This window comes from Mustelus asterias, chromosome 18, assembly GCF_964213995.1.
Source record: "Mustelus asterias chromosome 18, sMusAst1.hap1.1, whole genome shotgun sequence".
In the NCBI taxonomy this organism is placed as follows: domain Eukaryota; kingdom Metazoa; phylum Chordata; class Chondrichthyes; order Carcharhiniformes; family Triakidae; genus Mustelus; species Mustelus asterias.
In genome coordinates this window covers 87,769,462-87,794,164 of record NC_135818.1, presented here as the reverse complement: position 1 = coordinate 87,794,164, position 24,703 = coordinate 87,769,462, and the positions used below count along the sequence as shown (strand labels likewise).

The window sequence follows — 24,703 nt, the reverse complement described above, 5'->3', positions numbered from 1 at the left end:
GCCCACATAATAAATGATAGTTAATGAATTTTCCCTCTGATTGTCTGGCATTCTTTTTCATAAATCCACATTGGTTTGAGTTGAATGCCCCGACATCAACGTTTAGATGTTTTTTCGATGTCAGTTTTGGGCGAAAGAGGTTCAGGACAAGTCAGGGCCCTGTGCAGCCAACCTCCACAGCTGGGACCTCAGTACTAACCCCTTGCACCCTTGTGGAGAGACGCAAACAAAGAGGCACATTACTGAGTGGAGGAATACTCACCTTAAATTCAGCGAATGAGGAGCCGATTGTTTAGCTCTGGGTATTTGCGTTCGCTAAGTAAATATTTTAGATGTGCTTTATGTAGTTATGAAGCATTTGAAGCCTTTCAGTTTGATTTTTTTGTCTTGTGTTGTAGGCTCAATGAATTTGAAGAGACACCAACTAGCCAGTTAACAATTGATGAGTTTATGAAGATCGATTTGGAGGAAGAGTGCGACCCACCTTCATTCACAGCTGGCAAGCGGAAGATTAGACTACAACAGGTAACCTTGTAAACAATTGGAAGACCCAGGGATATGTAGCAGAACATCAGAGCGATGTCTTTGACAAAACTTATTCTTAATTCTTTCTCCAATCTTATCACTTTTCTTTACCTGATTGCTGAAGATACTGGCTCTTGGTGGGGTATGGTTCCCCAGAAATCAAACCTCCTCAAGTACATTGCCCCAAGCACCTTTCTTTGAGAGAGCTGTTTGATCAGAGGACTACCACAGCTCAGCCAAATCATAGAATCCTACAGTGCAGGAGAAGGCCATTCGGCCCATCAAGTCAGCACCAACCACAATCCCACCCAGGCCTTATCCCCATAACCCCATGCATTTACCCTAGCTAATCCCCCTGGCACTAAGGGGCAATTTAGCATGGCCAATCCACCTAACCCACACATCTTTCGGACTGTGGGAGGAAACCGGAGCATCTGGAGGAAACCCACGCAGACACGGGGAGAATGTGCAAACTCCACACAGACAGTGATCCAAGACAAGAATCGAATCGGGGTCCCTGGCTCTGTGAGGCACCAGTGCTGAGTACTGTGCCACCCTGTCAGCTCCTTACCTAATGGCTTTATGTCATTGATATCCAGTTAGATAGTTGATCGAGTTTTTCGAGGAAGTGACGAAGATGATTGATGAGGGTAGGGCAGTGGATGTTGTCTACATGGACTTCAGTAAGGCCTTTGACAAGGTTCCTCATGGCAGACTGGTGCAGAAGGTGAAGTCGCATGGGATCAGAGGTGAGCTGGCAAGGTGGATACAAAACTGGCTCCGTCAAAGAAGACAGAGGGTAGCAGTGGAAGGTTGCATTTCTGAATGGAGGGCTGTGACAAGTGGTGTTCCTCAGGGATCAGTGCTGGGACCTTTGCTGTTTGTAATATATATAAATGATTTGGAGGAAAACGTAATTGGATTGATTAGTAAGTTTGCGGACGACACAAAGGTTGGTGGATTTGCGGATAGCGATGAGGACCATCAGAGGATACAGCAGGATATAGATCAGTTGGAGACTTGGGCGGATAGATGGCAGATGGAGTTTAATCCGGACAAATGTGAGGTAATGCATTTTGGAAAGTCTAATACAGATGGGAAATATACAGTAAATGGCAGAACCCTTAAGAGTATTGATAGGCAGAGGGATCTGGGTGTACAGGTACACAGGTCACTGAAAGTGGCAATGCAGGTGGAGAAGGTAGTCAAGAAGGCATACGGCATGCTTGCCTTCATCGGCCGGGGTATTGAGTTTAAAAATTGGCAAGTCATGTTGCAGCTTTATAGAACCTTAGTGTTCACTTGGAATATAGTGTTCAATTCTGGTCGCCACACTACCAGAAGGATGTGGAGGCTTTGGAGAGGGTACAGAAAAGATTTACCAGGGTGTTGCCTGGTATGAAGGGCATTAGCTATGAGGGGAGGTTGGAGAAACTTGGTTTGTTCTCACTGGAGCGACGGAGGTTGAGGGGAGACCTGATAGAAGTCTACAAGATTATGAGGGGCATGGACAGAGTGGATAGTCAGAAGCTTTTTCCCAGGGTGGAAGAGTCAATTACTAGGGGGCATAGGTTTAAGGTGCGAGGGGCAAGTTTTAAAAGAGATGTACGAGGCAGATTTTTTACACAGAGAGTGGTGGGTGCCTGGAACTTGTTGCCGGGGGAGGTAGTGGAAGTGGATACAGTAATGACTTTTAAGGGGCGTCTTGACAAGTACATGAATGAGATGGGAATAGAGGGATATGGTCCCCGGAAGCGTAGGGAGTTTTAGTTAAGTCAGGCAGCATGGTCGGTGCAGGCTTGGAGGGCCGAAGGGCTTGTTCCTGTGCTGTAATTTTCTTTGTTCCAGATCCATTGCCTCTGTTCTTTCCCATAACCCAACAAATTTTTCCGTTTATCACAAATTTATTTAATTTCCTTTTTGAAAGTTACTATTGAAGTTACTTCCTACTTCCTGTTCAGTCAACAGTTTTAGACTCAGTATCATACTCGCATGGGCTTCACCAACATGGAGACCTTGCTTTTTACTTTAAAAACAAAATATCAGCAAATGGACCAGAAATAGATGCACACTGTGCACAAACAACTCCCTATCTTCTGGATCAATAATAGTAGAGATTAGTAATGGAAAATTGTCGAGGGAACTATTCTACTGAAAATGATTACCTTTTTAAATATACATGCAGGCAAACCTGGTTTTAAAGCCTCTCTGTAGAAGTTATCTTGCCCGCACTGTGTTTACCAGTAGGTCCTTTAGAGTTTATCTTTGGATTAAATGAAAAGGCTGCGGTTTCCTGAATGGCAGATAGCCTGGTATAACCATGTGAAACTTGCTAACTAGACAGATAGCTGAGCTTGAAACGTGACAAGGGACGATGGTGAGAAAGTGAAAACGTTTCAAGAGGTTCTCTGGTTCTCTCCCCTTCATCTGGTTCCTGATGGCTTCACTGGTAGAAAGATAGAGAACGAAGGATTTGTATTTCTGTTTTGATCAGATTTGATTTATTATTGTCACGTGTTAACATACAGTGAAAAGCATTGTTTCTTGCACGCTATACAGACAAAGCATACTGTTCATAGAGAAGGAAATGAGAGAGTACAGAATGTCGTGTTACAGTCATAGCTAGGGTGTAGAGAAAGATCAGCTTAATGTGAGTAGGTCCATTCAAAAGTCTGACAGCAGCAGGGAAGAAACTGTTCTTGAGTCGGTTGGTACGTGAACTCAGACTTTTGTATCTTTTTCCCGAAGGAAGAAGGTGGAAAAGAGAATGTCCGGGGCGCGTGGGGTCCTTAATTATGCTGGCTGCTTTGCCGAGGTAGCGGGAAGTGTAGACAGAGTCAATGGATGGGAGGCTGGTTTGCGTGATGGATTGGGCTACATTTACAACCTTTTGTAGTTCCTTGCAGTCTTGGGCAGAGCAGGAGCCATACCAAGCTGTGATACAACCAGAAAGAATGCTTTCTATGGTGCATCTGTAAAAGTTGGTGAGAGTCGTAGCTGACATGCCAAATTTCCTTAGTCTTCTGAGAAAGTAGAAGCGTTGGTGGGCTTTCTTAATTATAATGTCGGCATGGGGGGGACCAGGGCAGGTTGTTGATGATCTGGACACCTAAAAACTTGAAGCTCTCGACCCTTTCTACTTCATCCCCGTTGATGGAGAACAGTATTCACCACCTCAGGACGTCCCAAAGCATTTCAGAGGCAATAAAGTGCTGTTGAAGTTTAATCACTGTTGTAAGCAATACGGGAGGCTAGCTTGTGTCTAGCAAGCTCCCACAAACAGCAGTGAACTAAATGACCAGATAATCTGTTCTGGTGACAGAGATTGAGGAATAAACATTGATGAAGTTCTTGGGTAAACCTCTGCTGCTCTCCTTTGACATTGTGTCAGGGGACCGTTTAGCAAAGAAGGCGAATGGACCCTGGTTTTACATCTCATTCTAAAGACCACACATTCAGTGTGTGATTCTCCCTCTGTCTGGCCCTGGAATATGTACACGAGTCGGATAAATTATTTGCAGAGGGTGCTGATATGTGAAAAGTAATTTTCATTTCATTTCAGCTGGAGCAAGAACTCTCCAAAAAGTTGGTGGATTTTGAAGGTAATTGAACATTCCTTCCTCTCTCTCTCTGTCTCTCTCACAAACATCAATGCCCCTCTGCCCCAATCCCCCACCTCCAGTTTTGAAGAGTTTTAACTTCATCGCTGGTCAGTAAACGGTTAGTGTTTATAGTACGTGTCTTAAGAAGAAAAATTCTGTTTTGTATTTTTCAGGTGAAATAGCAAGTTACCAAGATGAAATTGAGACAGAGCTGGAGATCACACGGCCAAGGTATCGAGGAGCATATGCTACATACGCTAAAGGAGGTTTGTACACACAACAACTTGCTCTTCCCTGGAGGTGGTGAGAGGACAACTTTATATTAATGAGGAAACGTTAGTGAACAAAATGCTGTGGATATAGGCAGCATTCTATCATATCCCCAAAGTGATGGTTCTTCACGGTGCTGGTGGATGTAGAGCATCACAACTAGTCCTAATTCTGCCCTAACCCGATGCTTACTCACAGAAGTAACCTCCAGCATTAGACCCCTGAGACTTGTTGCAACATTCCTACCTGTCCTGTGTTGGGTTGATGGGTCACTGCAGGGCAGTAATAGTGTGGGGGGCCCCATGATTGACCTCCAGTGACTTTGGCTTCAGGAAGGGGAATAAACGACTAAACGTTATTGCTCTGGATTACAGTTTTTAAATAGGTCATTTTTCTGCTTTGATTATGGGCTAAGCTCAGTTGCAGAAGTGTAATCTAGGCTAACAACAACGTAGGGAGAGTATGGCACTGTCAGGAGTGCTGTATTTTGGATGAAGCCCTGTCTGACTGTCCTAGTGTCCAGGATGGGTGATCAAGTAATGTCATTATTTGAAAAAAACACAAGGTGCTCTCTCTGTGTCCGATTACCAGCAGCAGAAACAGAATAACTGGTCATTAATCCCATTGGGCGATTTTGCTGTGTATATTTTCCCTACTGCATTTTACTCGACAACAGCAGTGACTACATTTCAAAAAGCGTTTGATGCAGATGTTTCTGAATGAAACATTATGGCAGGGACCAGAGGCAATGGCTTTTCCCATTATTCAGCTGGAAGAAGTTTCTGCCCGTTAAGGATTGGATGTTGAAAAGGCAGTGTAACAAGTCGAAGATGGCGGAGGGTTGGAGCGAGGCGACAGTGAGGTATGGAGCTAATTTACCAAATCATCCCACACCATGACGGCTGTAGCATCATAATTAGACACACCCTGTTTTCCCCCAACTCCCGTCAGAGCGATGGAATTTCTTGGGAGGGCCAGAGCAAAAAAACAAGGGCCAGTGAGGGCCCAGAATAATTTCCAGGTGCCACATGGTGTTTAAAAGCTGAAACAAGCATCCTCCAGCCTGAGTCGATTGTCTTGAGTGAGTAGGGAGGAGGAAAAGGAAATGTAAAGAATGGAGAGGGAGTAGTGTGTGCCCTGCTGAAGCCCATGATAGCCCAAGAGCCGAGGGAATCATCAACAATAGGATTAAACGCTGTGTTTTGTGAGAGACACAGCAGTTTAATTAAACTCCTCGATCATTTTGGAATGAAATATTCGAAATGCAAGAAAAATTAATTGAGCAGCACTCAACCTGTCTTTATCGATTTTTTTTGCTGTTGTGATTAAAACAGATTACACACCCTTTCTCTTCAAGTTCCCTGCTTCATAGTTTATCAGTTCAGTAATCTTAATGGGTGAAAGGAATATGTCTGTGTAACACGAAAAGTTTAATTAAAATTGGTTGACAGTCGCATGTTGCGGACAGATGAAGAGTTGAATGAACAGCTGCTTGGATAGAGGATGTGATGATCCCCCTTGGAGAGGCTGAGTCCAGTGTGGCGTGAGCTTTGTGTGGCTGCTATTCAGTATCCTCAGTGTGACAGAGCAAGAGTGCCGGAGAACATACTTGAACTAGCACTGACTGTAAACTAAACCTGCCTCATAAAACGGCGTGCAGTGAAATCTATTGCAATCATTTTAACAACACTGTGAGACATTGATTCCCCCACCACTCCTGGCAAACAATGGGCAGAGTCTGAGATATTGAGTGGCAGCGGGCTGTTTGATGCTGCGGTGAACATAACTGAGTCTAAACCTGTCACTAATGCTGGGATTCAAGCCCGCCTTTAATCAATTGAAATTGCCGAACTCCACATAGACCAGGCTCAGATTGTGGGATCTTTATTGTTTTTTGTGGGTCACTTTCGTAATGTTTGCTTTTATCCAGTGAGACTCAAGAGGGTAATTTGTTGTAACAATCCTCTCCTCTCCTCTTCCCCAGCCCTCTCTACTCCTTCCCAGACCAACCTGAGCAAAGCAGGACCTATTATAGAGAGCACTCCTACCATTTATTCGGTGTACATTGATATCTTGGGAGTATTTTTATTTTATTTTTGACATATTTTGATTTTGACTGCATCAGCCGTTACTGAAAGGTGATGACACCAAAGAATGGACAAACGTTATGTAATTTCTGTGGTTTATTGAGTGTCAATTTGTCGCTGATTGCTAACAAATAAAGGTCATTGATATACAAGTTGTATATGAACTATCCAAACCTCAGAGTTGGATTGAATTTTCAGACTGCAGTTTAATCGATGGGTTTATATATCAAACGTCAGATACCAGGGAGTGAGTTACCGCCCGAAATCTAATCAAAGGATTTGGGTGGTTTATAAATTGAGTAACGGACACCCAGCTGTGAATTACAGAGTGGAATCTTATCGAGGGGTTCAGTGCAATTTATGTATAGAATAACAGTTATCCAAGACTGAGTTGCAAGCGGAAAACTAATTGAGCAATTTGGGTGGTTTATATGTAGAATAACAGATACCCGGGAGTGAGTTACAGACTGGAATCTAATCGAGGGGTTCGGGGTGGTTTATATATAGAATAACAGATACCTGGGAGTGAGTTACAGACTGGAATCTAATCGAGGGGTTCCGGGTGGTTTATATACAGAATAACAGATACCCGGGAGTGAGTTACAGACTGGAATCTAATCGAGGGGTTCGGGTGGTTTATATACAGAATAATACATACCCAGGAGGGAGTTACAGACTGGAATCTAACCAAAGGGTTCGGGTGGTTTATACATAAAATAACATACCCGGGAGTGAGTTACAGACTGGAATCTAATCGAGCAGTTCAGGGTGGTTTATATATAGAATAACAGATACCCGGGAGTGAGTTACAGGCTGGTATCTAATTGAGGGGTTCAGTGTGGTTTATATACAGAATAACAGATACCTGGGAGTGAGTTACAGACTGGAATCTAATCGATGGATTTGGGGTGGTTTATATATAGAATAACAGATACCCGGGAGTGAGTTACAGACTGGAATCTAATCGAGGGGTTTGGGGTGGTTTATATATAGAATAACAGATACCCGGGAGTGAGTTACAGACTGGAATCTAATCGAGGGATTCAGGGGGGTTTATATAGAGAATAACAGATACCCGGGAGTGAGTTACAGGCTGGTATCTAATTGAGGGGTTCAGTGTGGTTTATATACAGAATAACAGATACCTGGGAGTGAGTTACAGACTGGAATCTAATCGAGGGTTTCAGGGTGGTTTATATATAGAATAACAGATACCCGGGAGTGAGTTACAGACTGGAATCTAATCGAGGGTTTCAGGGTGGTTTATATATAGAATAACAGATACCCGGGAGTGAGTTACAGACTGGAATCTAATCGAGGGTTTCAGGGTGGTTTATATATAGAATAACAGATACCCGGGAGTGAGTTACAGACTGGAATCTAATCGAGGGTTTCTGGGTGGTTTATATATAGAATAACAGATACCCGGGAGTGAGTTACAGACTGGAATCTAATCGAGGGTTTCTGGGTGGTTTATATATAGAATAACAGATACCTGGGAGTGAGTTACAGACTGGAATCTAATCGAGGGGTTCGGGGCGGTTTATATATAGAATAACAGATACCTGGGAGTGAGTTACAGACTGGAATCTAATCGAGGGGTTCGGGGCGGTTTATATATAGAATAACAGATACCTGGGAGTGAGTTACAGACTGGAATCTAATCGATGGATTTGGGGTGGTTTATATAGAGAATAACAGATACCCGGGAGTGAGCTGGGATTTCACTGAGGAGTTGATATAAATAAAAACCCGAAAGAGCAGTTAAATTGTTTTATAAATTTGATTTCTCAAAGGGGCAGTGATGGTGACTGGCTGGATATGTGTGCGTTGTGCATTCCTGCATCATTGTTCTGCTATAACTGTGTTCCAGATGCTCTGGATGACGGAGCCTCAGTAACCTCCAGTGGATTAGGTGAGGAAGAAGGGGAGGATGAAGAGTTGACAGCGGTCGCAAACCATCTCAACAAGGACTTCTGTGATGATTTCCTGAATGAAGAACAGCCAATGGACAATGACAAAACCGAAGAGAAGAAGGAAATGGAGCCTCCGCCCAAACCCCCCAACATATCTTCGCTATTAGGCCCCCTCCCAACAGCTGCCAGCCTCGGCCTGAAGGAGTCCATTGAAGAGTGTATAGCGGCTGATGAACCTGAGTCAGGTAAGTGTGCTGCTTTCCCTGACTCTGTAATGCAACAAGTTTGTGTCTACGCGGAGACTTGGGCAAGAAGTCTCGCACCAAGGCTCCAATGCAATCTACTCAGTTGTTAAATTGTTTAAAATTGAGAATCAAGTAACTGTCGTGATCCCTGCACTCTTCCAATCCTGGCTCCTCGCACACCTGATTTTCATAGCTCCACCAGCCGCTTTATCAGCAGCCTGGGCCCAAAGCTCTGGAATTCCCTCCCTAAACTTTCTGCCTCTCTTCCCTCCTTTGACAAAGCTATACTTGTCTGTTTGTATTATCACCTTATGCAGCTTGGCATCAAATGTGTTTGATAATGCCCTTGTGAAGCATCGTGGGGAATTTTGCACGGTAGCACAGTGGTTAGCACTGCTGCTTCACAGCTCCAGGGTCCCGGGTTCGATTCCCGGCTCGGGTCACTGTCTGTGTGGAGTTTGCACATTCTCCTCGTGTCTGCGTGGGTTTCCTCCGGGTGCTCCGGTTTCCTCCCACAGTCCAAAGATGTGCGGGTTAGGTTGATTGGCCAGGTTAAAATTGTCCCTGAGATGCATAGTTAGAGGGATTAGCGGATAAATATGTGGGGGTAGGGCCTGGGTGGGATTGTGGTCGGTGCAGACTCGATGGGCCGAATGGCCTCCTTCTGCACTGTAGGGTTTCTATGATTCTATGATTCTAAAGGTGCTTTGTGAATAATGTTGTTATAAATCAGTAAGTGGATTGTTTAAGACAGAGATTATTTTGGTTGATATTCATGGGCATTCGATCCAGTGCTCACCTCTCTAACATGTTGGTCCAATGTTCCTCTACTTTAGGAGCTGTTAGCCTGTAGGTTGTAAATGGAAAAATGACTCCTATAAAGAACTCAGAGGAATGTCGTGGTTCTTGCTGATATCTCCAGCGCTTCTTTCTCAGTTGTAATATATTCTGTGTTTCTGTTGGTCAGCACAAAAAGGAAGCTAAAAATGATGAAACACTGGCCCAAATTTTCCTGTCCCGCCCGCTAAGGGGATCGGAGCGGGCGAGGGGCAGACCGTGGAAAGGTCCGTTGATTTTACGGTTTTGGGGCGAGTGCAGCCAGAGGGGATCCCGCCCATAGGCCGAAACCTTACCATCTCGCTCGCCCTGGAATTGGGGCAGGCGAGGTTCCCAGAACGGAACTCGGGCAGGGTTTTACAATCTCGCCCGAGCAAGGCCATAAAACCCCACCCATGATGTTTCAGCCAGTTTGGAGGAGTGAGGCGGGTACTGTGTGAGAGACTGTGTGTGTGAGAGACTGTGTGTGTGAGAGACTGAGTGTGTGAGAGACTGAGTGTGTGAGAGACTGAGTGTGTGTGAGAGACTGAGTGTGTGTGAGAGACTGAGTGTGTGTGAGAGACTGAGTGTGTGTGAGAGACTGAGTGTGTGTGAGAGACTGAGTGTGTGTGAGAGACTGAGTGTGTGTGAGAGACTGAGTGTGTGTGAGAGACTGAGTGTGTGTGAGAGACTGAGTGTGTGTGTGAGAGTGTGTGTGTGTGTGAGAGTGTGTGTGTGTGTGAGAGTGTGTGAGCGCGCGAGACAGTGTGCGCATCTTTATCGACGCTCATGGACAAATACATATTTACATACACCTATATACTGTATTGCAGCAGTAAAATAAAAGCTGGAAGATACAACTTCATGTCTGGAGATTATGTACAGTCCCATTTTTCCTGTGTGAGATATACGTTGGGCTTTGGCTGGATAATTGCTGCACAGTGGGCCCCACTCTCCTGCGAGTCACATACACCCCCATTGATTGGGAGACAGTGGTTTGGAGATAATGTCACTGGACTAGTAATCCAGAGGTGCAGGCGAATGTTCCAGGGTGCGGTTTATGTCCCACCATGGCAGCTGGTGAAATTAGTACATCCACCATCAGTAATGGTAACCATGACAACTGTTGTAAGATGTTGTGTGCAGTTTGTTAGTTCTCATGAAGAGGTTCTGAGTCTTGTATAGTTTAACATTAAGTGTTTATTAGGTACTCGTAACTATATAAATATATACAGTATATGGTCCAAGCTAGGAGCTGTCTCCATGCTTGCCTCAATGCATGTCTCTGTCCAATGCAAGACTGTTCTCCACCATTGTGTGGGCAGTACTGTACCCAGTCCCACATTAACCCTTTCTATGCCAGATCCTTATACTACAACAAACTATCATCAATTATTGTAAAAACCCATCTGGTTCACTAATGTCCTTTAGGGAAGGAAATCTGCCGTCCTCACCCGGTCTGGCCTACATGTGACTCCAGACCCATAGCAATGTGGTTGACTCTTAACGGCCCAGCAAACTACTCAAAGGCGATTGGGGATGGGCAACATACACTGGTCTTGTCAGAGGTGCCCACATCCCATGAAAGAATGAAGAAAAATAAACATCTACTGCCTTCACTGGATCTTGATTGAGTGCATGGAGCCAATCTAATCACTCCCTTTGCCCTGAGTTCAGCGTGCAGATGGTGAGGCTAGTTCTAGTTTTGCTAACTGAACACAGACCAGGTATTGAATCAAACATTGCCGTTATCCAGCAAGGAGCAGCTGCTTCAGTCTTCAAATGTTCACTGATGTAAAATTGGTAAGAGTTTAAAAGCAGTGTGACCTTCAAAATGTTTCCATTTCTAATTCTACACTCCCAGCTCCTGGGTGCACCCACCCATCCTTCAGTCTCCTTCCTGAGATGACTGATCCGTGTGATCACTTCCGACTAGGAATTTTAACCTGGGGAATTTGAGGCTCTGTTCAAGTTGAGAGCAGCTGGACTGAACATGAAGGTTTTCAGCATTGTCATAGCCGCCCCTGTTGTGATCCAGCTGTAAGCCTGAGGCCATCCTCATCTCTGTTGTGGCGGTCTTAGAGAAAAGGCCCAATATCTCACTCCTGAGGTCATTAGCTCTCATTCATCCTTTCTCAGAAGCCTGCAGTTCTTTATCTCAGTGTTTCAACCTCAATCTGAGGTCCCTACCTGCTTAAAGAAGACGACCATCATCCCGGTACCTAACAAAAGCCAAGCAGCTTGCCTTAATGACTATCGTCCGGTGGCTCTGACATCCATCATTATGAAGTGCTTCAAAAGGTTAGTCATGGCATGAATCAATTCCAGCCTCCCGGATTGCCTGGATCCAGAACAGTTTGCCTATCGCTGCAACAGGTCCACAGCAGACGCCATCTCCCTGGCCCTGCACTGAACCCTGGAACACCTGGATAACAAAGACACCCATGTCAGACTCCCATTTATTGACCAGCTCAGCCTTCAACACCATTATTCCCACGAAACCCATCTCCAAACTCCGTGGCCTGGGCCTCGGCACCTCCCTCTGCGACTGGATCCTGAACTTCCTAACTCACAGACCACAATCAGTAAGGAGAGACAACAACACCTCCTCCACGATCATCCTCAACACCGGTGCACCACAAGGCTGTGTTTCCAGCCCCCTACTATACTCCTTATACACCTATGACTGTGCGGCCAAATTCCCCTCCAATTCAATTTTCAGGTTTGCTGATGACACCACCGTAGTGGGTCGGATCTCAAACAATGATGAGACAGAGTACAGGAATGAGACAGAGAATCTGGTGAACTGGTGCGGCAACAATAATCTCTCCCTCAATGTCAACAAAGCGAAGGAGATTGTCATCGACTTCAGGAAGCGTAGTGGAGAACATGCCCCTGTCTACATCAACGGGGACGAAGTAGAAAGGGTCGAGAGCTTCAAGTTTTTAGGTGTCCAGATCACCAACAACCTGTCCTGGTCCCCCCGTGCCGACATTATAGTTAAGAAAGCCCACCAACGCCTCTACTTTCTCAGAAGACTAAGGAAATTTAGCATGTCAGCTACGACTCTCACTAACTTTTACAGATGCACCATAGAAAGCATTCTTTCTGGGTGTATCACAGCTTGGTATGGCTCCTGCTCTGCCCAAGACCGCAAGAAACTACAAAAGGTTGTAAATCCATCACGCAAACCAGCCTCCCATCCATTGACTCTGTCTACATTTCCCGCTGCCTCAACAAAGCAGCCAGGATAATTAAGGACCCCACGTACCCTGCCTCTCTCTTCCACCTTCTTCCATTGGGAAAAAGATACAAAAGTCTGAGGTCACGTGCCAACCGACTCGAGAACAGCTTCTTCCCTGCTGCCGTCAGACTTTTGACTGGACCTACCTCACACTAAGTTGATCTTTCTCTGCATTCTAGCTATGACTATAACACTACATTCTGCATTCTCTCCTTTCCTTCTCTATGAACGGTATGCTTTGTCTGTACAGCGCACAGGAAACAATACGTTTCACTGTATACTAATACATGTGACAATAATAAATCAAATCAAAATCAAATCAAAACAGAAATGATCAGTGTCAGCAGGCTGCCCCATTGGCTTTGTGTCTAAAGATGTTGCCTGAAGTGGTACTGGGCGACTCAGATGAGGACAGTCTCTTCCTGAGCTTGTTCTCAGCATTGACCTCAGCATAGCAGCAGTTCAGATACTTTCTTTTGACCTTTGCACCTTTCGGATAAGGAGGATGGAACAAAAGAAGAAAGGCAGTGTAGTGCCTAATTATGTCTTTACAAAATCTCGTAAAATTATAGAAAACAGGCCCATTGTGCTTGTGCCAGCTCTTTGAAAAAGCAAACCAATTAATCCCACTCTCCTGCATAATGCTGCAAATATTTCCTTTTGAGAAATGAATAAAATTCCGTTTAGAAAGCGACTGTTGAATGTGTTTCCACCACCCTTTCAGGCGAAACCTCTCCAAAGTGCTTCACATGACCACCAAAAATCCTTGTTTGTGGCTGGGATTGTCCGGGCCGCTGAGAGTGAATGGAGTTTCGGCTGGAATGTCAAATTCTCCGTTTTGACTTGCAGCAGGGTGGCCACGGACAAGATCAGAGAATCTGCAAACTGCAAACACTACCGTGTAGGGAAATGCAGTGACTGCTTTCCACACAGCAGGATCCCTTCAACTGGGAACCCTTTTGATTTGATTTGATTTACTGATTGTTGTCACATTTATTAGCACACAGTGAAAAGTATTGTTTCCTGCGCGCTACACAGGCAGAACATACCTTTCATAAAGAAGGAAAGGAGAGAGTGCAGAATGTATTGTTACAGTCATAGCTAGGGTGCAGAGAAAGATCAACTTAGTGTGAGGTAGGTCCATTCAAAAGTCTGACAGCAGCAGGGGAGAAGCTGTTCTCGAGTCGGTTGGTACGTGACCTCAGACCTTTGTATCTTTTTCCTGACAGAAAAAGGTGGAAGAGAGAATGTCCGGGGTGCGTGGAGTCCTTAATTATGCTGGCTGTGTGCAAAGCAGTCACTGCATTTTCCTACACGGTAGTGTTTTCAGTTCATGTTGGGCGGGATTCTCCAGTCTTGTCCGTGGCCACCCTGCTGCAAGTCAGAACGGAGAATTTGACATTTCAGCCTAAATTCTATTCATTTGCAGCGGCCCGGACAATCCCAGCCTCAAACAATGACAGAAATCTTCTCAGAGAGAAACATAGAGACACAGAGAATCCTGATCCAGTGGCTCTTGGTGGAAGGTGCATTTTTATGAATAGTGAGAGGGCTTTGCATTCGGGGTCAGCTATGATGCCCATCAGGGTCGAATGTCCAGCTGACACACGTTGTCTAGGTTACAGTGATGTAGGTCACTGGGGTCAGGTGCCTGCCACAGGGATGTTGGTGTTGATGGACACTGGTGCATTCCTGAGGAGATCGGCACAGGACTAAACGGGTATAATGTGTACAGTAAAATCAACAGTGATAGAGGAAGCACCACAATATGGAAAACACTAACCTTGGTGAAGGGATCAAATACCAGGGGAACAAATTAAAAATAAGGAACTTAGGAGCAAGCCAGAAGTTACCCAAAGGATAATCCGATTTTTGAATAAATTACCAGGGAAACAAACAGTGTAAATGGGGTCAAGAGATAATTAGATGAGGTTCTGCGCTTCTCCTGATAGTGCTGTGAGCTTAGGCATTCAACTGACCGAGCCATGTCAGGATGGTTGGTACAAAAGTGTTTGAATTAACCTCGGATTTGCCAAATTAATGACGGAGAAGAGGGAAAAAATCGGTCCAGATTCAAAGAATCATAGAATCCCTACTGTACAGAAGGAAGCCATTCGGCCCATCGAGTCTGAACTGACAACAATCCCGCCCTATCCTTGTAACCCACATAATCCCCTTGACACTAAGGGGAAATCCCACCCAGATCTGTTCCCCGTAACCCCAAGTATTTACCCCACTAATCCCCCTAACCTGCATATTATGGGACACTAAAGGGCAATTTAGCATGGCCAATCCCCCTAACCTGCACATCTTTGCTATTCCTATAGCAAAGCCCTGCCACAGTTAAACCACCTGAAAACATTCCATCATCAAGCTCCTGTAAGAGGGCAACCAGTGCCACCACTGACGCCAAGTCCAAGAAATGATTCAAATTCTTGTGCTCAAATCTCCCCATCTCCACTGTAACCCCCACCAGCCCCACAACCCCACCCCGCAGATTTCTGCCCTTTTAGTCATCTGCAGTTTTCATTGCTGCAGCGCTGGTGGCTATGGCTTCAACTTCCTGGACGCCAAATTCCAAAATTCTCTCCCTAAAACTCTCCACCTCTCTCTCTCCTTTAAGACATCCTTTATAAATTTACCCCCTTGAACGAAGCTTTTGGCCACCTGCTCTAATATCACTTTATGAGGCTCATTATCAGTTCTTTGTCTGATAACACTCCTGTTAAGTGCCTTTTTTTATTCATTCATGGGACCTGGGCATCGCTGGCTGGGCCAGCATTTATTGCCCATCCCTAGTTGCCCAGGGGCAGTTGAGAGTCAACCACATTGCTGTGGCTCTGGAGTCACATGTAAAGATGGCAGATTTCTTTCCCTAAAGGACATTAGTGACCCAGATGGGTTTTCCAACAATCGACAATGATTTCATGGTCATCAGTAGATTCTTAATTACAGATTTTTTAAAATTGAATTCCAATTCCACCATCTGCCGAGGCGGGATTCCAATTCCACCATCTGCCGAACCCGGGTCCCCAGAATATTCGCTGAGTTTCTAGATTAATAGTCTAGCTATAATACCACTAGGCCATTGCCTCCCTATCGCCTCGAGATGTTAAAGTAAAGTTAAAGTTTATTTATTGGTCACAAGTAAGGCTGTCATTCACATTGCAATGAAGTTACTGTGAAATTTCCCTAGTCGTCACACTGCACCGAACCAGCACGTCTTTCAGACTGTTGGAGGAAACTGGAGCACCCGGAGGAAACCCACGCAGACTCGGGGAGAATGTGCAAACTCCACACAGACAGTGACCCAAGCCGGGAATTGAACCTGGGTCCCTGGCATTGTGAGGCAGCAGTGCTAACCACTGTGCCAGCGTGCCGCCCACAGATGTTTTACTGGATTAATAGTGCTATATAAATGCGAGTTGTTGTTACTTAAGACGGATAGTTTTGCGATGGAAAGGAATTGAGAAGGATGGGATGAAGAGATCTAGTAGCTAAGTGAAGTTGACAGCAACCTGAAAGGACCAGGCCCATTGGTTCTAATGGCCTTTCTGTCCTTGTTCCACAGTTAACATTGATGCCAGTCTGTGAGAGATGTCAATTGTAGGGTAATTTACAAACACTAATAGCCAGCAGCTGCTAGTGTGGCACAGGATTACAGTACCACTCCCCCACTGATGCCCTCAAGTTGCAGGAAAAATAGTTGGCTCTCCTGCTGTTGGTCAGAGGCAGACAGTCAGTGGAGACTTGAATTGGTGGCACTTTACTGAATGGTTACGGTACAGTTCACCGTTTATACCAACAGTACTGCACCCCAGCTCAGTACAGGTCTCAGCCAAAGTGCGAGCCTTCAACAAAATTACTCTCCAGCCTTCTCTAGGACCTCCTACAATTTTCTCTTTCTGTCTGCTGAAGGTGTGAGCTATCACTGGAGTAGTGTTCCATTGACACAAGCAGCCCAACAACGCTTCACCCAAGCGGTCTTCGTCACTGCGAACCTCGGAGGTGTGTGTCAGCTGGACATTCGACCCTGATAGGCATCATAGCTGAGCTCCAGTGCATACCCCTCTCGATATTCATAGACATACATCTTCCACCAAGAGTCATTGGATCAGGATTCACAGTTTCCAGGATCAACTGTTTAGACATTTTGTTAGTCGGACGATACATTACAAGAACTAATGGTTTGCACAATGGACGATACACTGGTTGACTGAGCCATTTTTGCTTTTTGTTTCATTTCTCATTTTGCCCCTTCCTCTAAAGGATCTGGCTGCAAGGGCTTCTGTCAACAGATTCAAGTAACCTTTATTGACATCAGCCTAAATGCAGCTAGGGAGCTGTCATGTGATTGGGGAATGTCCTGAGGAAAGGCGATGAATAATGATCCAAAGTGGGAATGCTGACAGACTTGTACCTCTCCCTCGATCCGAATTAGCCCCGTCTACATCCAACTAATTCCAGAGGCTGTGATTTTTCTGCTGCTCCTCAGTAATAAAAAATAGCTTCTTCCTTTCCCAACATCGGATCGTCACAAAGCACTATTGTAATGTGGGAAATGTGGCAGTGGGTTTGTGTGTAGCAATGACCAGGTGATTAAACTCCTAGAGTGAGACTTGAACTCATAAGCTGCTGACTCCAAGGTGGGGGTGCTGTGTACCAGGCAGTGCACAAAGCCACTGATCTCTGGGGTAACGGTGAGAGATTTATGTTCATACGTGCCTTTTTGAATCATTCAATGATTTTTAACTCAGCATTTGTACCAGTTTTATTGGGGATAGAAATTGTTGATTATCAATGGGACAGCGTCAAAGTGGAGTTTAAGGGCTGCTGCTCCTGCTCCTGTAATCTTGCATCGTGTAACCTGTAAAAATCAAACCCGGACTCATCAGTTCAGTGCAAGCAGAATATACTAACTGCAATCTCACAGTTTGCACAGGGAAGGGCTACTAGCAGACAGGCGCATGGACACTGCCACAGCACTTAGGGTACAGACAGTTTTTCACCGTGGATTCAGTAAATTAACCTGTGTTAATAGGGACATGATGAGAACCAGATGCCACCAGAGTTACAAGGGGGATTTGGGGACAGATTGTTTAAACCCTATTCATCCTGATTTCTTTATAAACTGCAAAGTTTACATGATTATGAAGGAGGTTTTTCTTATTTAGGAAAAGAGTTCTGTTAGGAGAAATTAAACAAGTAAGTAACTTGTTACAAACAGTTATGAGGGATCATTGGTACAGTAGCCCGGTCATTGCACAAGCTACTAAAACAAAGACTGAAAATACTAGAATTACACATCAATTTTGATAACGAGAAAAGGCAGACTCATTTCCTGAGTGATTTTGCCAAGAGAAATTGACTTTCCAAGTTGTAGCTGGCTTGGGTTGCAGGTGGAATAGCACACATGCTGGGACCGAAAGGTGTGAAAAGTACATTTTCTAGGATATTAACAATTAGATATCCAATTGACATCTGCAGGTTGACATCCAACTGTGGAGATCTCTGTGTTTGACGTTGGACATCCAACTGTGGAGATCTCTGTGTTGCTCATCAGAAGCCAGGCTTCAGCTACACACAGCCCTGGTTAGACCACACCTGGGGTCGCTATGAGTAATTCTGGGCACGACACCTTGGGAAGGATGCACTGCTGCTGAAGGGAGTGGGGAATAGATTTACCAGAATGATACCTGAACTCCAAAGGTTAAATTGCGAGGAGAGATTAAACAAATGCGGGTTGTATTCCCTAGAATCTGGAAGTTAAGGGGCGATTTGATTGATTTTCAAGGCGTTAAGGGGTAGGTGGAGAGAAACAATTTCACTGCTCAGAGAATTTGGGCCATTGTCTAAAACTTCAAACCAAACCTTTTAGGAGTGAAATTAAGAAACAGTTCTTCACACAAATGCCAATCACTGTGCGTGGTACACCACCTCGGGGACTGCAGCTCATCACCATCTTCTTAAAGGCAATTGGGGATGTACAATAAATGCTGGCCTAGCAAAATCCACAAACACATTGTAAAAATTGATGTCAGAATTCTGTATGTTTGCTCAGTCTAAAACTGAGATTGATAGATTTTTAAAGAATATGGAACAATGTAGGGTGTATGGAACTATGTCACAGATCAGACATCATCTCATTTAACAAACAGGCTCAAGGGAATAAAAGGCCTCCTTCTGTACTTGTGTTATAAAAACAAAAGACTGTGAAAGCTTGGAAATCTGAAATAAAAATAGAATGTTTTGGAAATACTCAGCACGCCAAGGGATAGTTGAACCCCAAACACTACTTCAGTGTTTCCCTCCTTCCTCCTCGAATCAAAAATGTCACTGTGAGGATCACAAGCAAGGGAAAGGTGAGTTGAGATTCTATTATCTTTTTAACTGTAAAAGGGCAGCATGGCAGTTAGAGCAGTGGTATGCTCCTCCTGCCAGATGTGGGAAGTCAGGGAGCAATCTAATCTCCCTTACAACTTTGTCTGCAAGACGTCTGTCCAGCTGCAGCTCCTCACAGACTGCACTGTTTGGTTGGAGCGGCAGATAGACGCCCTGCGGAGCATACAGGGGGCAGAGAGTGCGATAGACATAAGTTACCAGGAGGTGGTCACACCACAGGTTCAGTCAGGTAGATGGGTGACCACCAGGAGAGGCAGGCAGGTAGTGCAGGAGTCTCCTGGGGCTATTCCCCTATTAAATAGGTATACTGTTTTGGATACTGTTGAGGAGGATAGCCTTTTGGGAAAATACCAGCAGCAGGCAGGCCTATGCCACCACACCACACCACACCACAACCCTGTAGAGCAGGGTCGGGTAAAGAGCAAGTGAGTGGCAGTAATAGTGGACTCACTAGTTAGAGGCACAGATAGGCGTTTCTGTGGCCGTGATCAAGACTCCAGGATGGTGTGTTGCCTCCCTGGTGCCAGGGTCAAGGACGTCTCTGAGCGATTGCAGGACATTCTAAAGGGAGAGGGTGAGCAGGCAAAGGTTGTTGTACATATTGGCACCAACGACATAGGTAGGAAAAGGGATGAGGTCCTGAAGTGTGAATATAGAGAGTTAAGCAGAAGGCTAAAGTGCAGGACCTCGAGGGTAGTAATTTCTGGACTACAGCCGGTGCCATGTGCTAGCGAAGATTAGGCAGATGAATGCGTGGCTTGAGAGATGGTGCAGGGGGCAGAGATTTAGATTTGTGGATCATTGAGATCTCTTCTGGGGAAGGGGTGACCTGTTCAAGAGGGATGGGTTACACCTGAACTGGAAGGGGACTAATATCCTGGCGGGGAGATTTGCTAATGCCACTCGAGAGGGTTTAAACTAGTTTGGCAGGGTGGGTGTGACCCAAAGCAGTAGGGAGACAGAAGAAAAGGTTGAGGACAGCACAGAATTTAAAGAGAGCATATTAAACAGTAAAGGCAGTGTCAGTGATCGTAGTACTAGACAGATCAGGCAAAAGCAGGGCAGAGAGCAAGGGAAGTCCAGATTAAACTGCATTTATTTCAATGCAAGAGGCCTGACGGGCAAGGCAGATGAACTCAGGGCATGGATGGGTACATGGGACTGGGATATTAAAGCAATTACTGAAACATGAGTAAGGGAAGGACAGGGCTGGCAGCTCAATGTTCCAGGGTACAGATGCTATAGGAAAGATAGAACAGGAGGTAAGAGAGGAGGAGGAGTTGCACTTTTGATTGAGGAAAACATCACGGCCGTACTGAGAGGGGATATATCCGAGGGTTCGTCCACTGTGTCTATACGGGTGGAACTGAGAAATAAGAAGGGGGAAAGCACTTGGATAGGGTTGTACTACAGGCCCCCAAATAGTCAGCGGGAAATTGAGGAGCAAATATGTAAGGAGATTACAGATAGCTCCAAGAAAAATAGGGTGGTAATGGTAGGGGATTTTAACTTCCCCAACATTGACTGGGACAGCCATAGTATTAGAGGGTTGGATGGAGACAAATTTGTTGAGTGTATTCAGGAGGAATTTCTCATTCAGTATGTGGATGGCCCGACTAGAGAGGGGGCAAAACTTGACCTCCTCTTGGGAAATAAGGAAGGGCAGGTGACAGAAGCGTTAGTGAGGGATCACTTTGGGACCAGTGACCATAATTCCATTAATTTTAGGACAGCCACGGAGAATGATAGGTCTGGCCCAAAACTTAAAATTCTAAATTGGGGCAAAGCCAATTTTGATGTATTAGACAGGAACTTTCAAAAATTAATTGGGGGAGTTTGTTGGCAGGCAAAGGGACAGCTGGTAAGTGTGAGGCTTTCAGAAGTGTTTTAACCGGGGTTCAGGGTAAGCAGATTCCTTTTAGAGTGAAGGGCAAGGCTGGTAGAAGTAGGGAACCCTGGATGACTTGGGATATTGAGGCCCTGGACAAGAAGAAGAAGGAGGTGCATGACATGCACAGGCAGCTGGGATCAAGTGGATCCCTTGAAGAGTATAGAGGGTGTAGGAGTAGAGTTAAGAGAGAAATCAGGAGGGCAAAAAGGAGACACGAGTTTGCTTTGGTAGATAAGGCCAAGGAGAATCCAAAGAGCAGCTTCTACAAATACATAAAGGGCAAAAGAGTAAGTAGGGTGAGAATAGGGCCTCTTTAGGATCGAGAAGGTCATCTATGTGCGGATTCGCAAGAGATGGGTGAGATCCTAAATGATTATTTCTCATCGGAATTTACTGTTGAGAAAGGCATGGATGTTAGGGAACTTGGGGAAATTAATAGTGATATCTTGATGAGTGTACATATCACAGAAAAAGGTGCTGGAAGTCTTAAAGTGCATCAAGGTAGATGAACCCTCGGGACCTGATGAACTGTATCCCAGGACATTGTGGGAGGCCAGGGAGGAAATTGCGGGTCCCCTAGCAGAGATACTTGAATCATCGACAGCCACAGGTGAGGTGCCTGAAGATTGGAGGGTGGCGAGTGTTGTACCTTTGTTTAAGAAGGGCTGCAGGGACAAGCGTGGGAACTACAGGCCGCTGAGTTTAAAATCTGTAGTGGGTAAGTTGTTGGAAGGTATTTTGAGAGACAGGATCTAAAGGCATTTAGAGATGCAAGGACTGGTTAGAGACAGTCAGCGTGGCTTTGTGAGTGGAAAATCATGTCTCACGAATTTGATTGAGTTTTTTGAAGGGATTACCAAGAAGGTAGATGAGGGCAGTGCGATCGACGTTGTCTACATGGACTTTAGCAAGACCTTGGACAAGGTACCGCATGTTAAGGTGCTGCATAAAACTGCTCTTCAGAACTGAGAACTCGGATTCAAAAAAAAGTCATTATCGAATCACACCAGTAAATGTTTCTCTCTCCACAGATGCTGACAGATCTCCTGTTCTCATGTTCCTTTCTTCCTCTTGTACTGATCTAGATTCCTCTGAAATGTATTTGTCATTTGCCTCAACTGTTTCCTTTGATGGAGAGTTCGACATTCTCACCACACTCGAGGTGTATCCTTAATACATTTACTCATGATTGAACTCCCTCCCAGGAAATCCATCATCTCCATATCAGCCCAAAAAACCCAATCAGGTTGCCTGTTTTTCTTGGGAAAGGGACCCACTTACTGGTTCCCTCCCCTATTCTCCCATTAATCTGTGCTCTCCTACAACACCTCCATTGACTGGTGCTCTCCCCTAACTGGTGTTCTTGCGTGAGTTTTGGATGGTTCAGATTTTAGGGCCTGTCCGTTTGGCTGCTCATTGTTCTGTTTCTTTACCGATGAATAAATCAGAGCACCAAAGGTCATTGTTATCAGCAACTGGAGATATGGGGGCATTAATGGAACAGGAACTGCAACTTTATATGGTGACCCTGGGGGTCCAGGCTTCTCATTTAAGCCGGAACACTCCTGGTAAAGCATATTCAGAAAAAAGTGTCATTCAATCTGGTCAAAGTTGAAAATTGATTGCAATTAATATTTATCATTGTGTAAGTCAGGTCACTGGGGTGGAACCCAGCCTGGGATAGGTCACAATGAAAATCTAAGCAAAAGCAAACTGTTTAATTTTGGCATCTGGGGACCTGTGTGGCGGGAGCAGCGCTGTCTTGTGACCTTCCTGTGTGAGCTGGCTGCCACTCAGGAAGCTGCTGTTTCAGCTTACTAATTGTAGCATTAACCCTGACCTGCATACTGGAATCCCACTCCTTAGGGAAAGGAGATGACATAAGAGACACTTAATTGAATGGATTGGAAAACTTGAATCATTAGTGTATTTTCCAATCGGCAAGGATTTTTGATTTGTGTCTTTTATATTTAAGGGAATGCAGTGAAACTTTTTGGAGCTCTAATCAGCAGTGATTTGATTTGATTTGATTTATTATTGTTGCATGTATTAACATACAATGAAAAGTATTGTTTCTTGCGCGCTACACAGACAAAGCATACCGTTCATAGAGTGAAGGAAAAGAGAGATCGCAGAATGTAGTTACAGTCATAGCTAGGGTGTAGAGAAAGATCAACTTAATGCAAGTTAAGTCCATTCAAAAGTCTGACAGCAGCAGGGAAGAAGCTGTTCTTGAGTTGGTTGGTACGTGACCTCAGACTTTTGTGTCTTTTTCCCGATGGAAGAAGGTGGAAGAGAGAATGGCCGGGATGCGTCGGGTCCTTAATTATGCTGGCTGCTTTGCCGAGGCAGCGAGAAGTATAGACAGAGTCAGTGGATGGGAGGCTGGTTTGCGTGATGGATTGGGCTACATTCACGACCTTTTGTAGTTCCTTGCTATTTTGTAGAAGAGCGGGGGAGCCCTGACATTGTGAAAGGCGCCAATGACGATGCAAGCTTTTCTTTCGGAAGGTTCTACATTAGACATCAACACCTTTAGTGCAGTGAAGATGGTGAAAGGGTGAGAATTGCTCATGACTCCAGCTTGTTCCAGGAAATGCATGTCTGCTGTGTGAGGATAGGATCTGGTTTGGGTTTAGTGCCTCTCCAGCCTGCCCTGTTGGATGGAGCACTGAGGTGACTTTCTGCGAGTACCGAGATAGAGTCACTGCCTTGGGAAGGGAATTGAAATGATGCTCCTGGCACACATTTCAGATTGAAATTTATTTTGACTAGTTTGCAATATGCAAGTGCCAACTTGTATTTCACAGTCTTGAAGAGTTTCTGGAGGGACCTCTGGGGAGCACTTGAAAAAAAGATGTGAAAATTTACACACTTGTCTTTCACAAAGTGACGGGAATGGTTCTTCTGGCTGCACAAAGCCATTTGTCCACCTATTTCCAATTTCCTTGCCCCTATCCTTCTCCACCTTCCCACATTTACCTCTGGGGAGGAATTGGTAAAGTAAAGTAAAGTTTATTTATTAGTCACAAAGGCTTACATTAACACTGCAATGAAATTACTGTGAAAATCCCCTCGTCGCCACATTCCGGCTCCTGTTCGGGTACACTGAGGATGAATTTAGCATGGCCAATGCACCCTAACCAGCAAGTCTTTTGGAATGTGGGAAGAAACTGGAGCTGACCCAGACTGAGATGCATCGGTTGGGGTGCCTGATTGATGCACGGAGCATATCTCAGTTAGGATGGTGAGACTCCAAAGATGCATTTAGTGTGGGACTGTGCCTTTCTGTTCCAGTGCACCGCCGCTGCTCGCCAGTGGACCCATGTCCAGTTTGTGAAGCTAACAAAGTCCAGCATCCCTTGTGTTTGTTAGTCCCCTCCCCCGTCCCTGTGTGAAACAGCTGATGGGGGATACATGACATGACTGTGTCAGGGAAATGATGATGGGTAGTATCTGTTAAATCTTGCGCAGATGTTTTACACTCCTTGTGCATCTGTTCCCTGTTACAAAGGGAGAGATTTAAATTTCAGCAGCTTTTCAAAAACAAAAAGATGTTGCCGGATTTCGGCTGTTTGGTGGGAGGGAGGGAAATCATAAGAGACCAATCATCTTTAAATGGATTACAGAATATTAGCACTAACATCCATCAAACTGAGGAAGTGGCATCCAGGGAGTAACTTGTAAATTGTTGAGTTCACAATT

At 45.0% G+C, this 24,703-nt stretch overlaps 1 protein-coding gene across 4 annotated transcripts in view; it reads left to right on the top strand.

Moving 5' to 3' along the window:
* The window catches only part of brf1b (BRF1 general transcription factor IIIB subunit b), a 354,849-nt gene that overhangs the window by 215,120 nt on the left and 115,026 nt on the right, over positions 1 to 24,703 (top strand). For all 4 annotated transcript variants that reach the window (XM_078234524.1, XM_078234525.1, XM_078234528.1 and 1 more), the window contains 4 exons: positions 399 to 525; positions 4,088 to 4,127; positions 4,301 to 4,393; positions 8,358 to 8,645. In XM_078234524.1, coding sequence (XP_078090650.1) covers positions 399 to 525; positions 4,088 to 4,127; positions 4,301 to 4,393; positions 8,358 to 8,645 — 548 coding nt within the window. The remainder of the gene's footprint in view (positions 1 to 398; positions 526 to 4,087; positions 4,128 to 4,300; positions 4,394 to 8,357; positions 8,646 to 24,703) is intronic.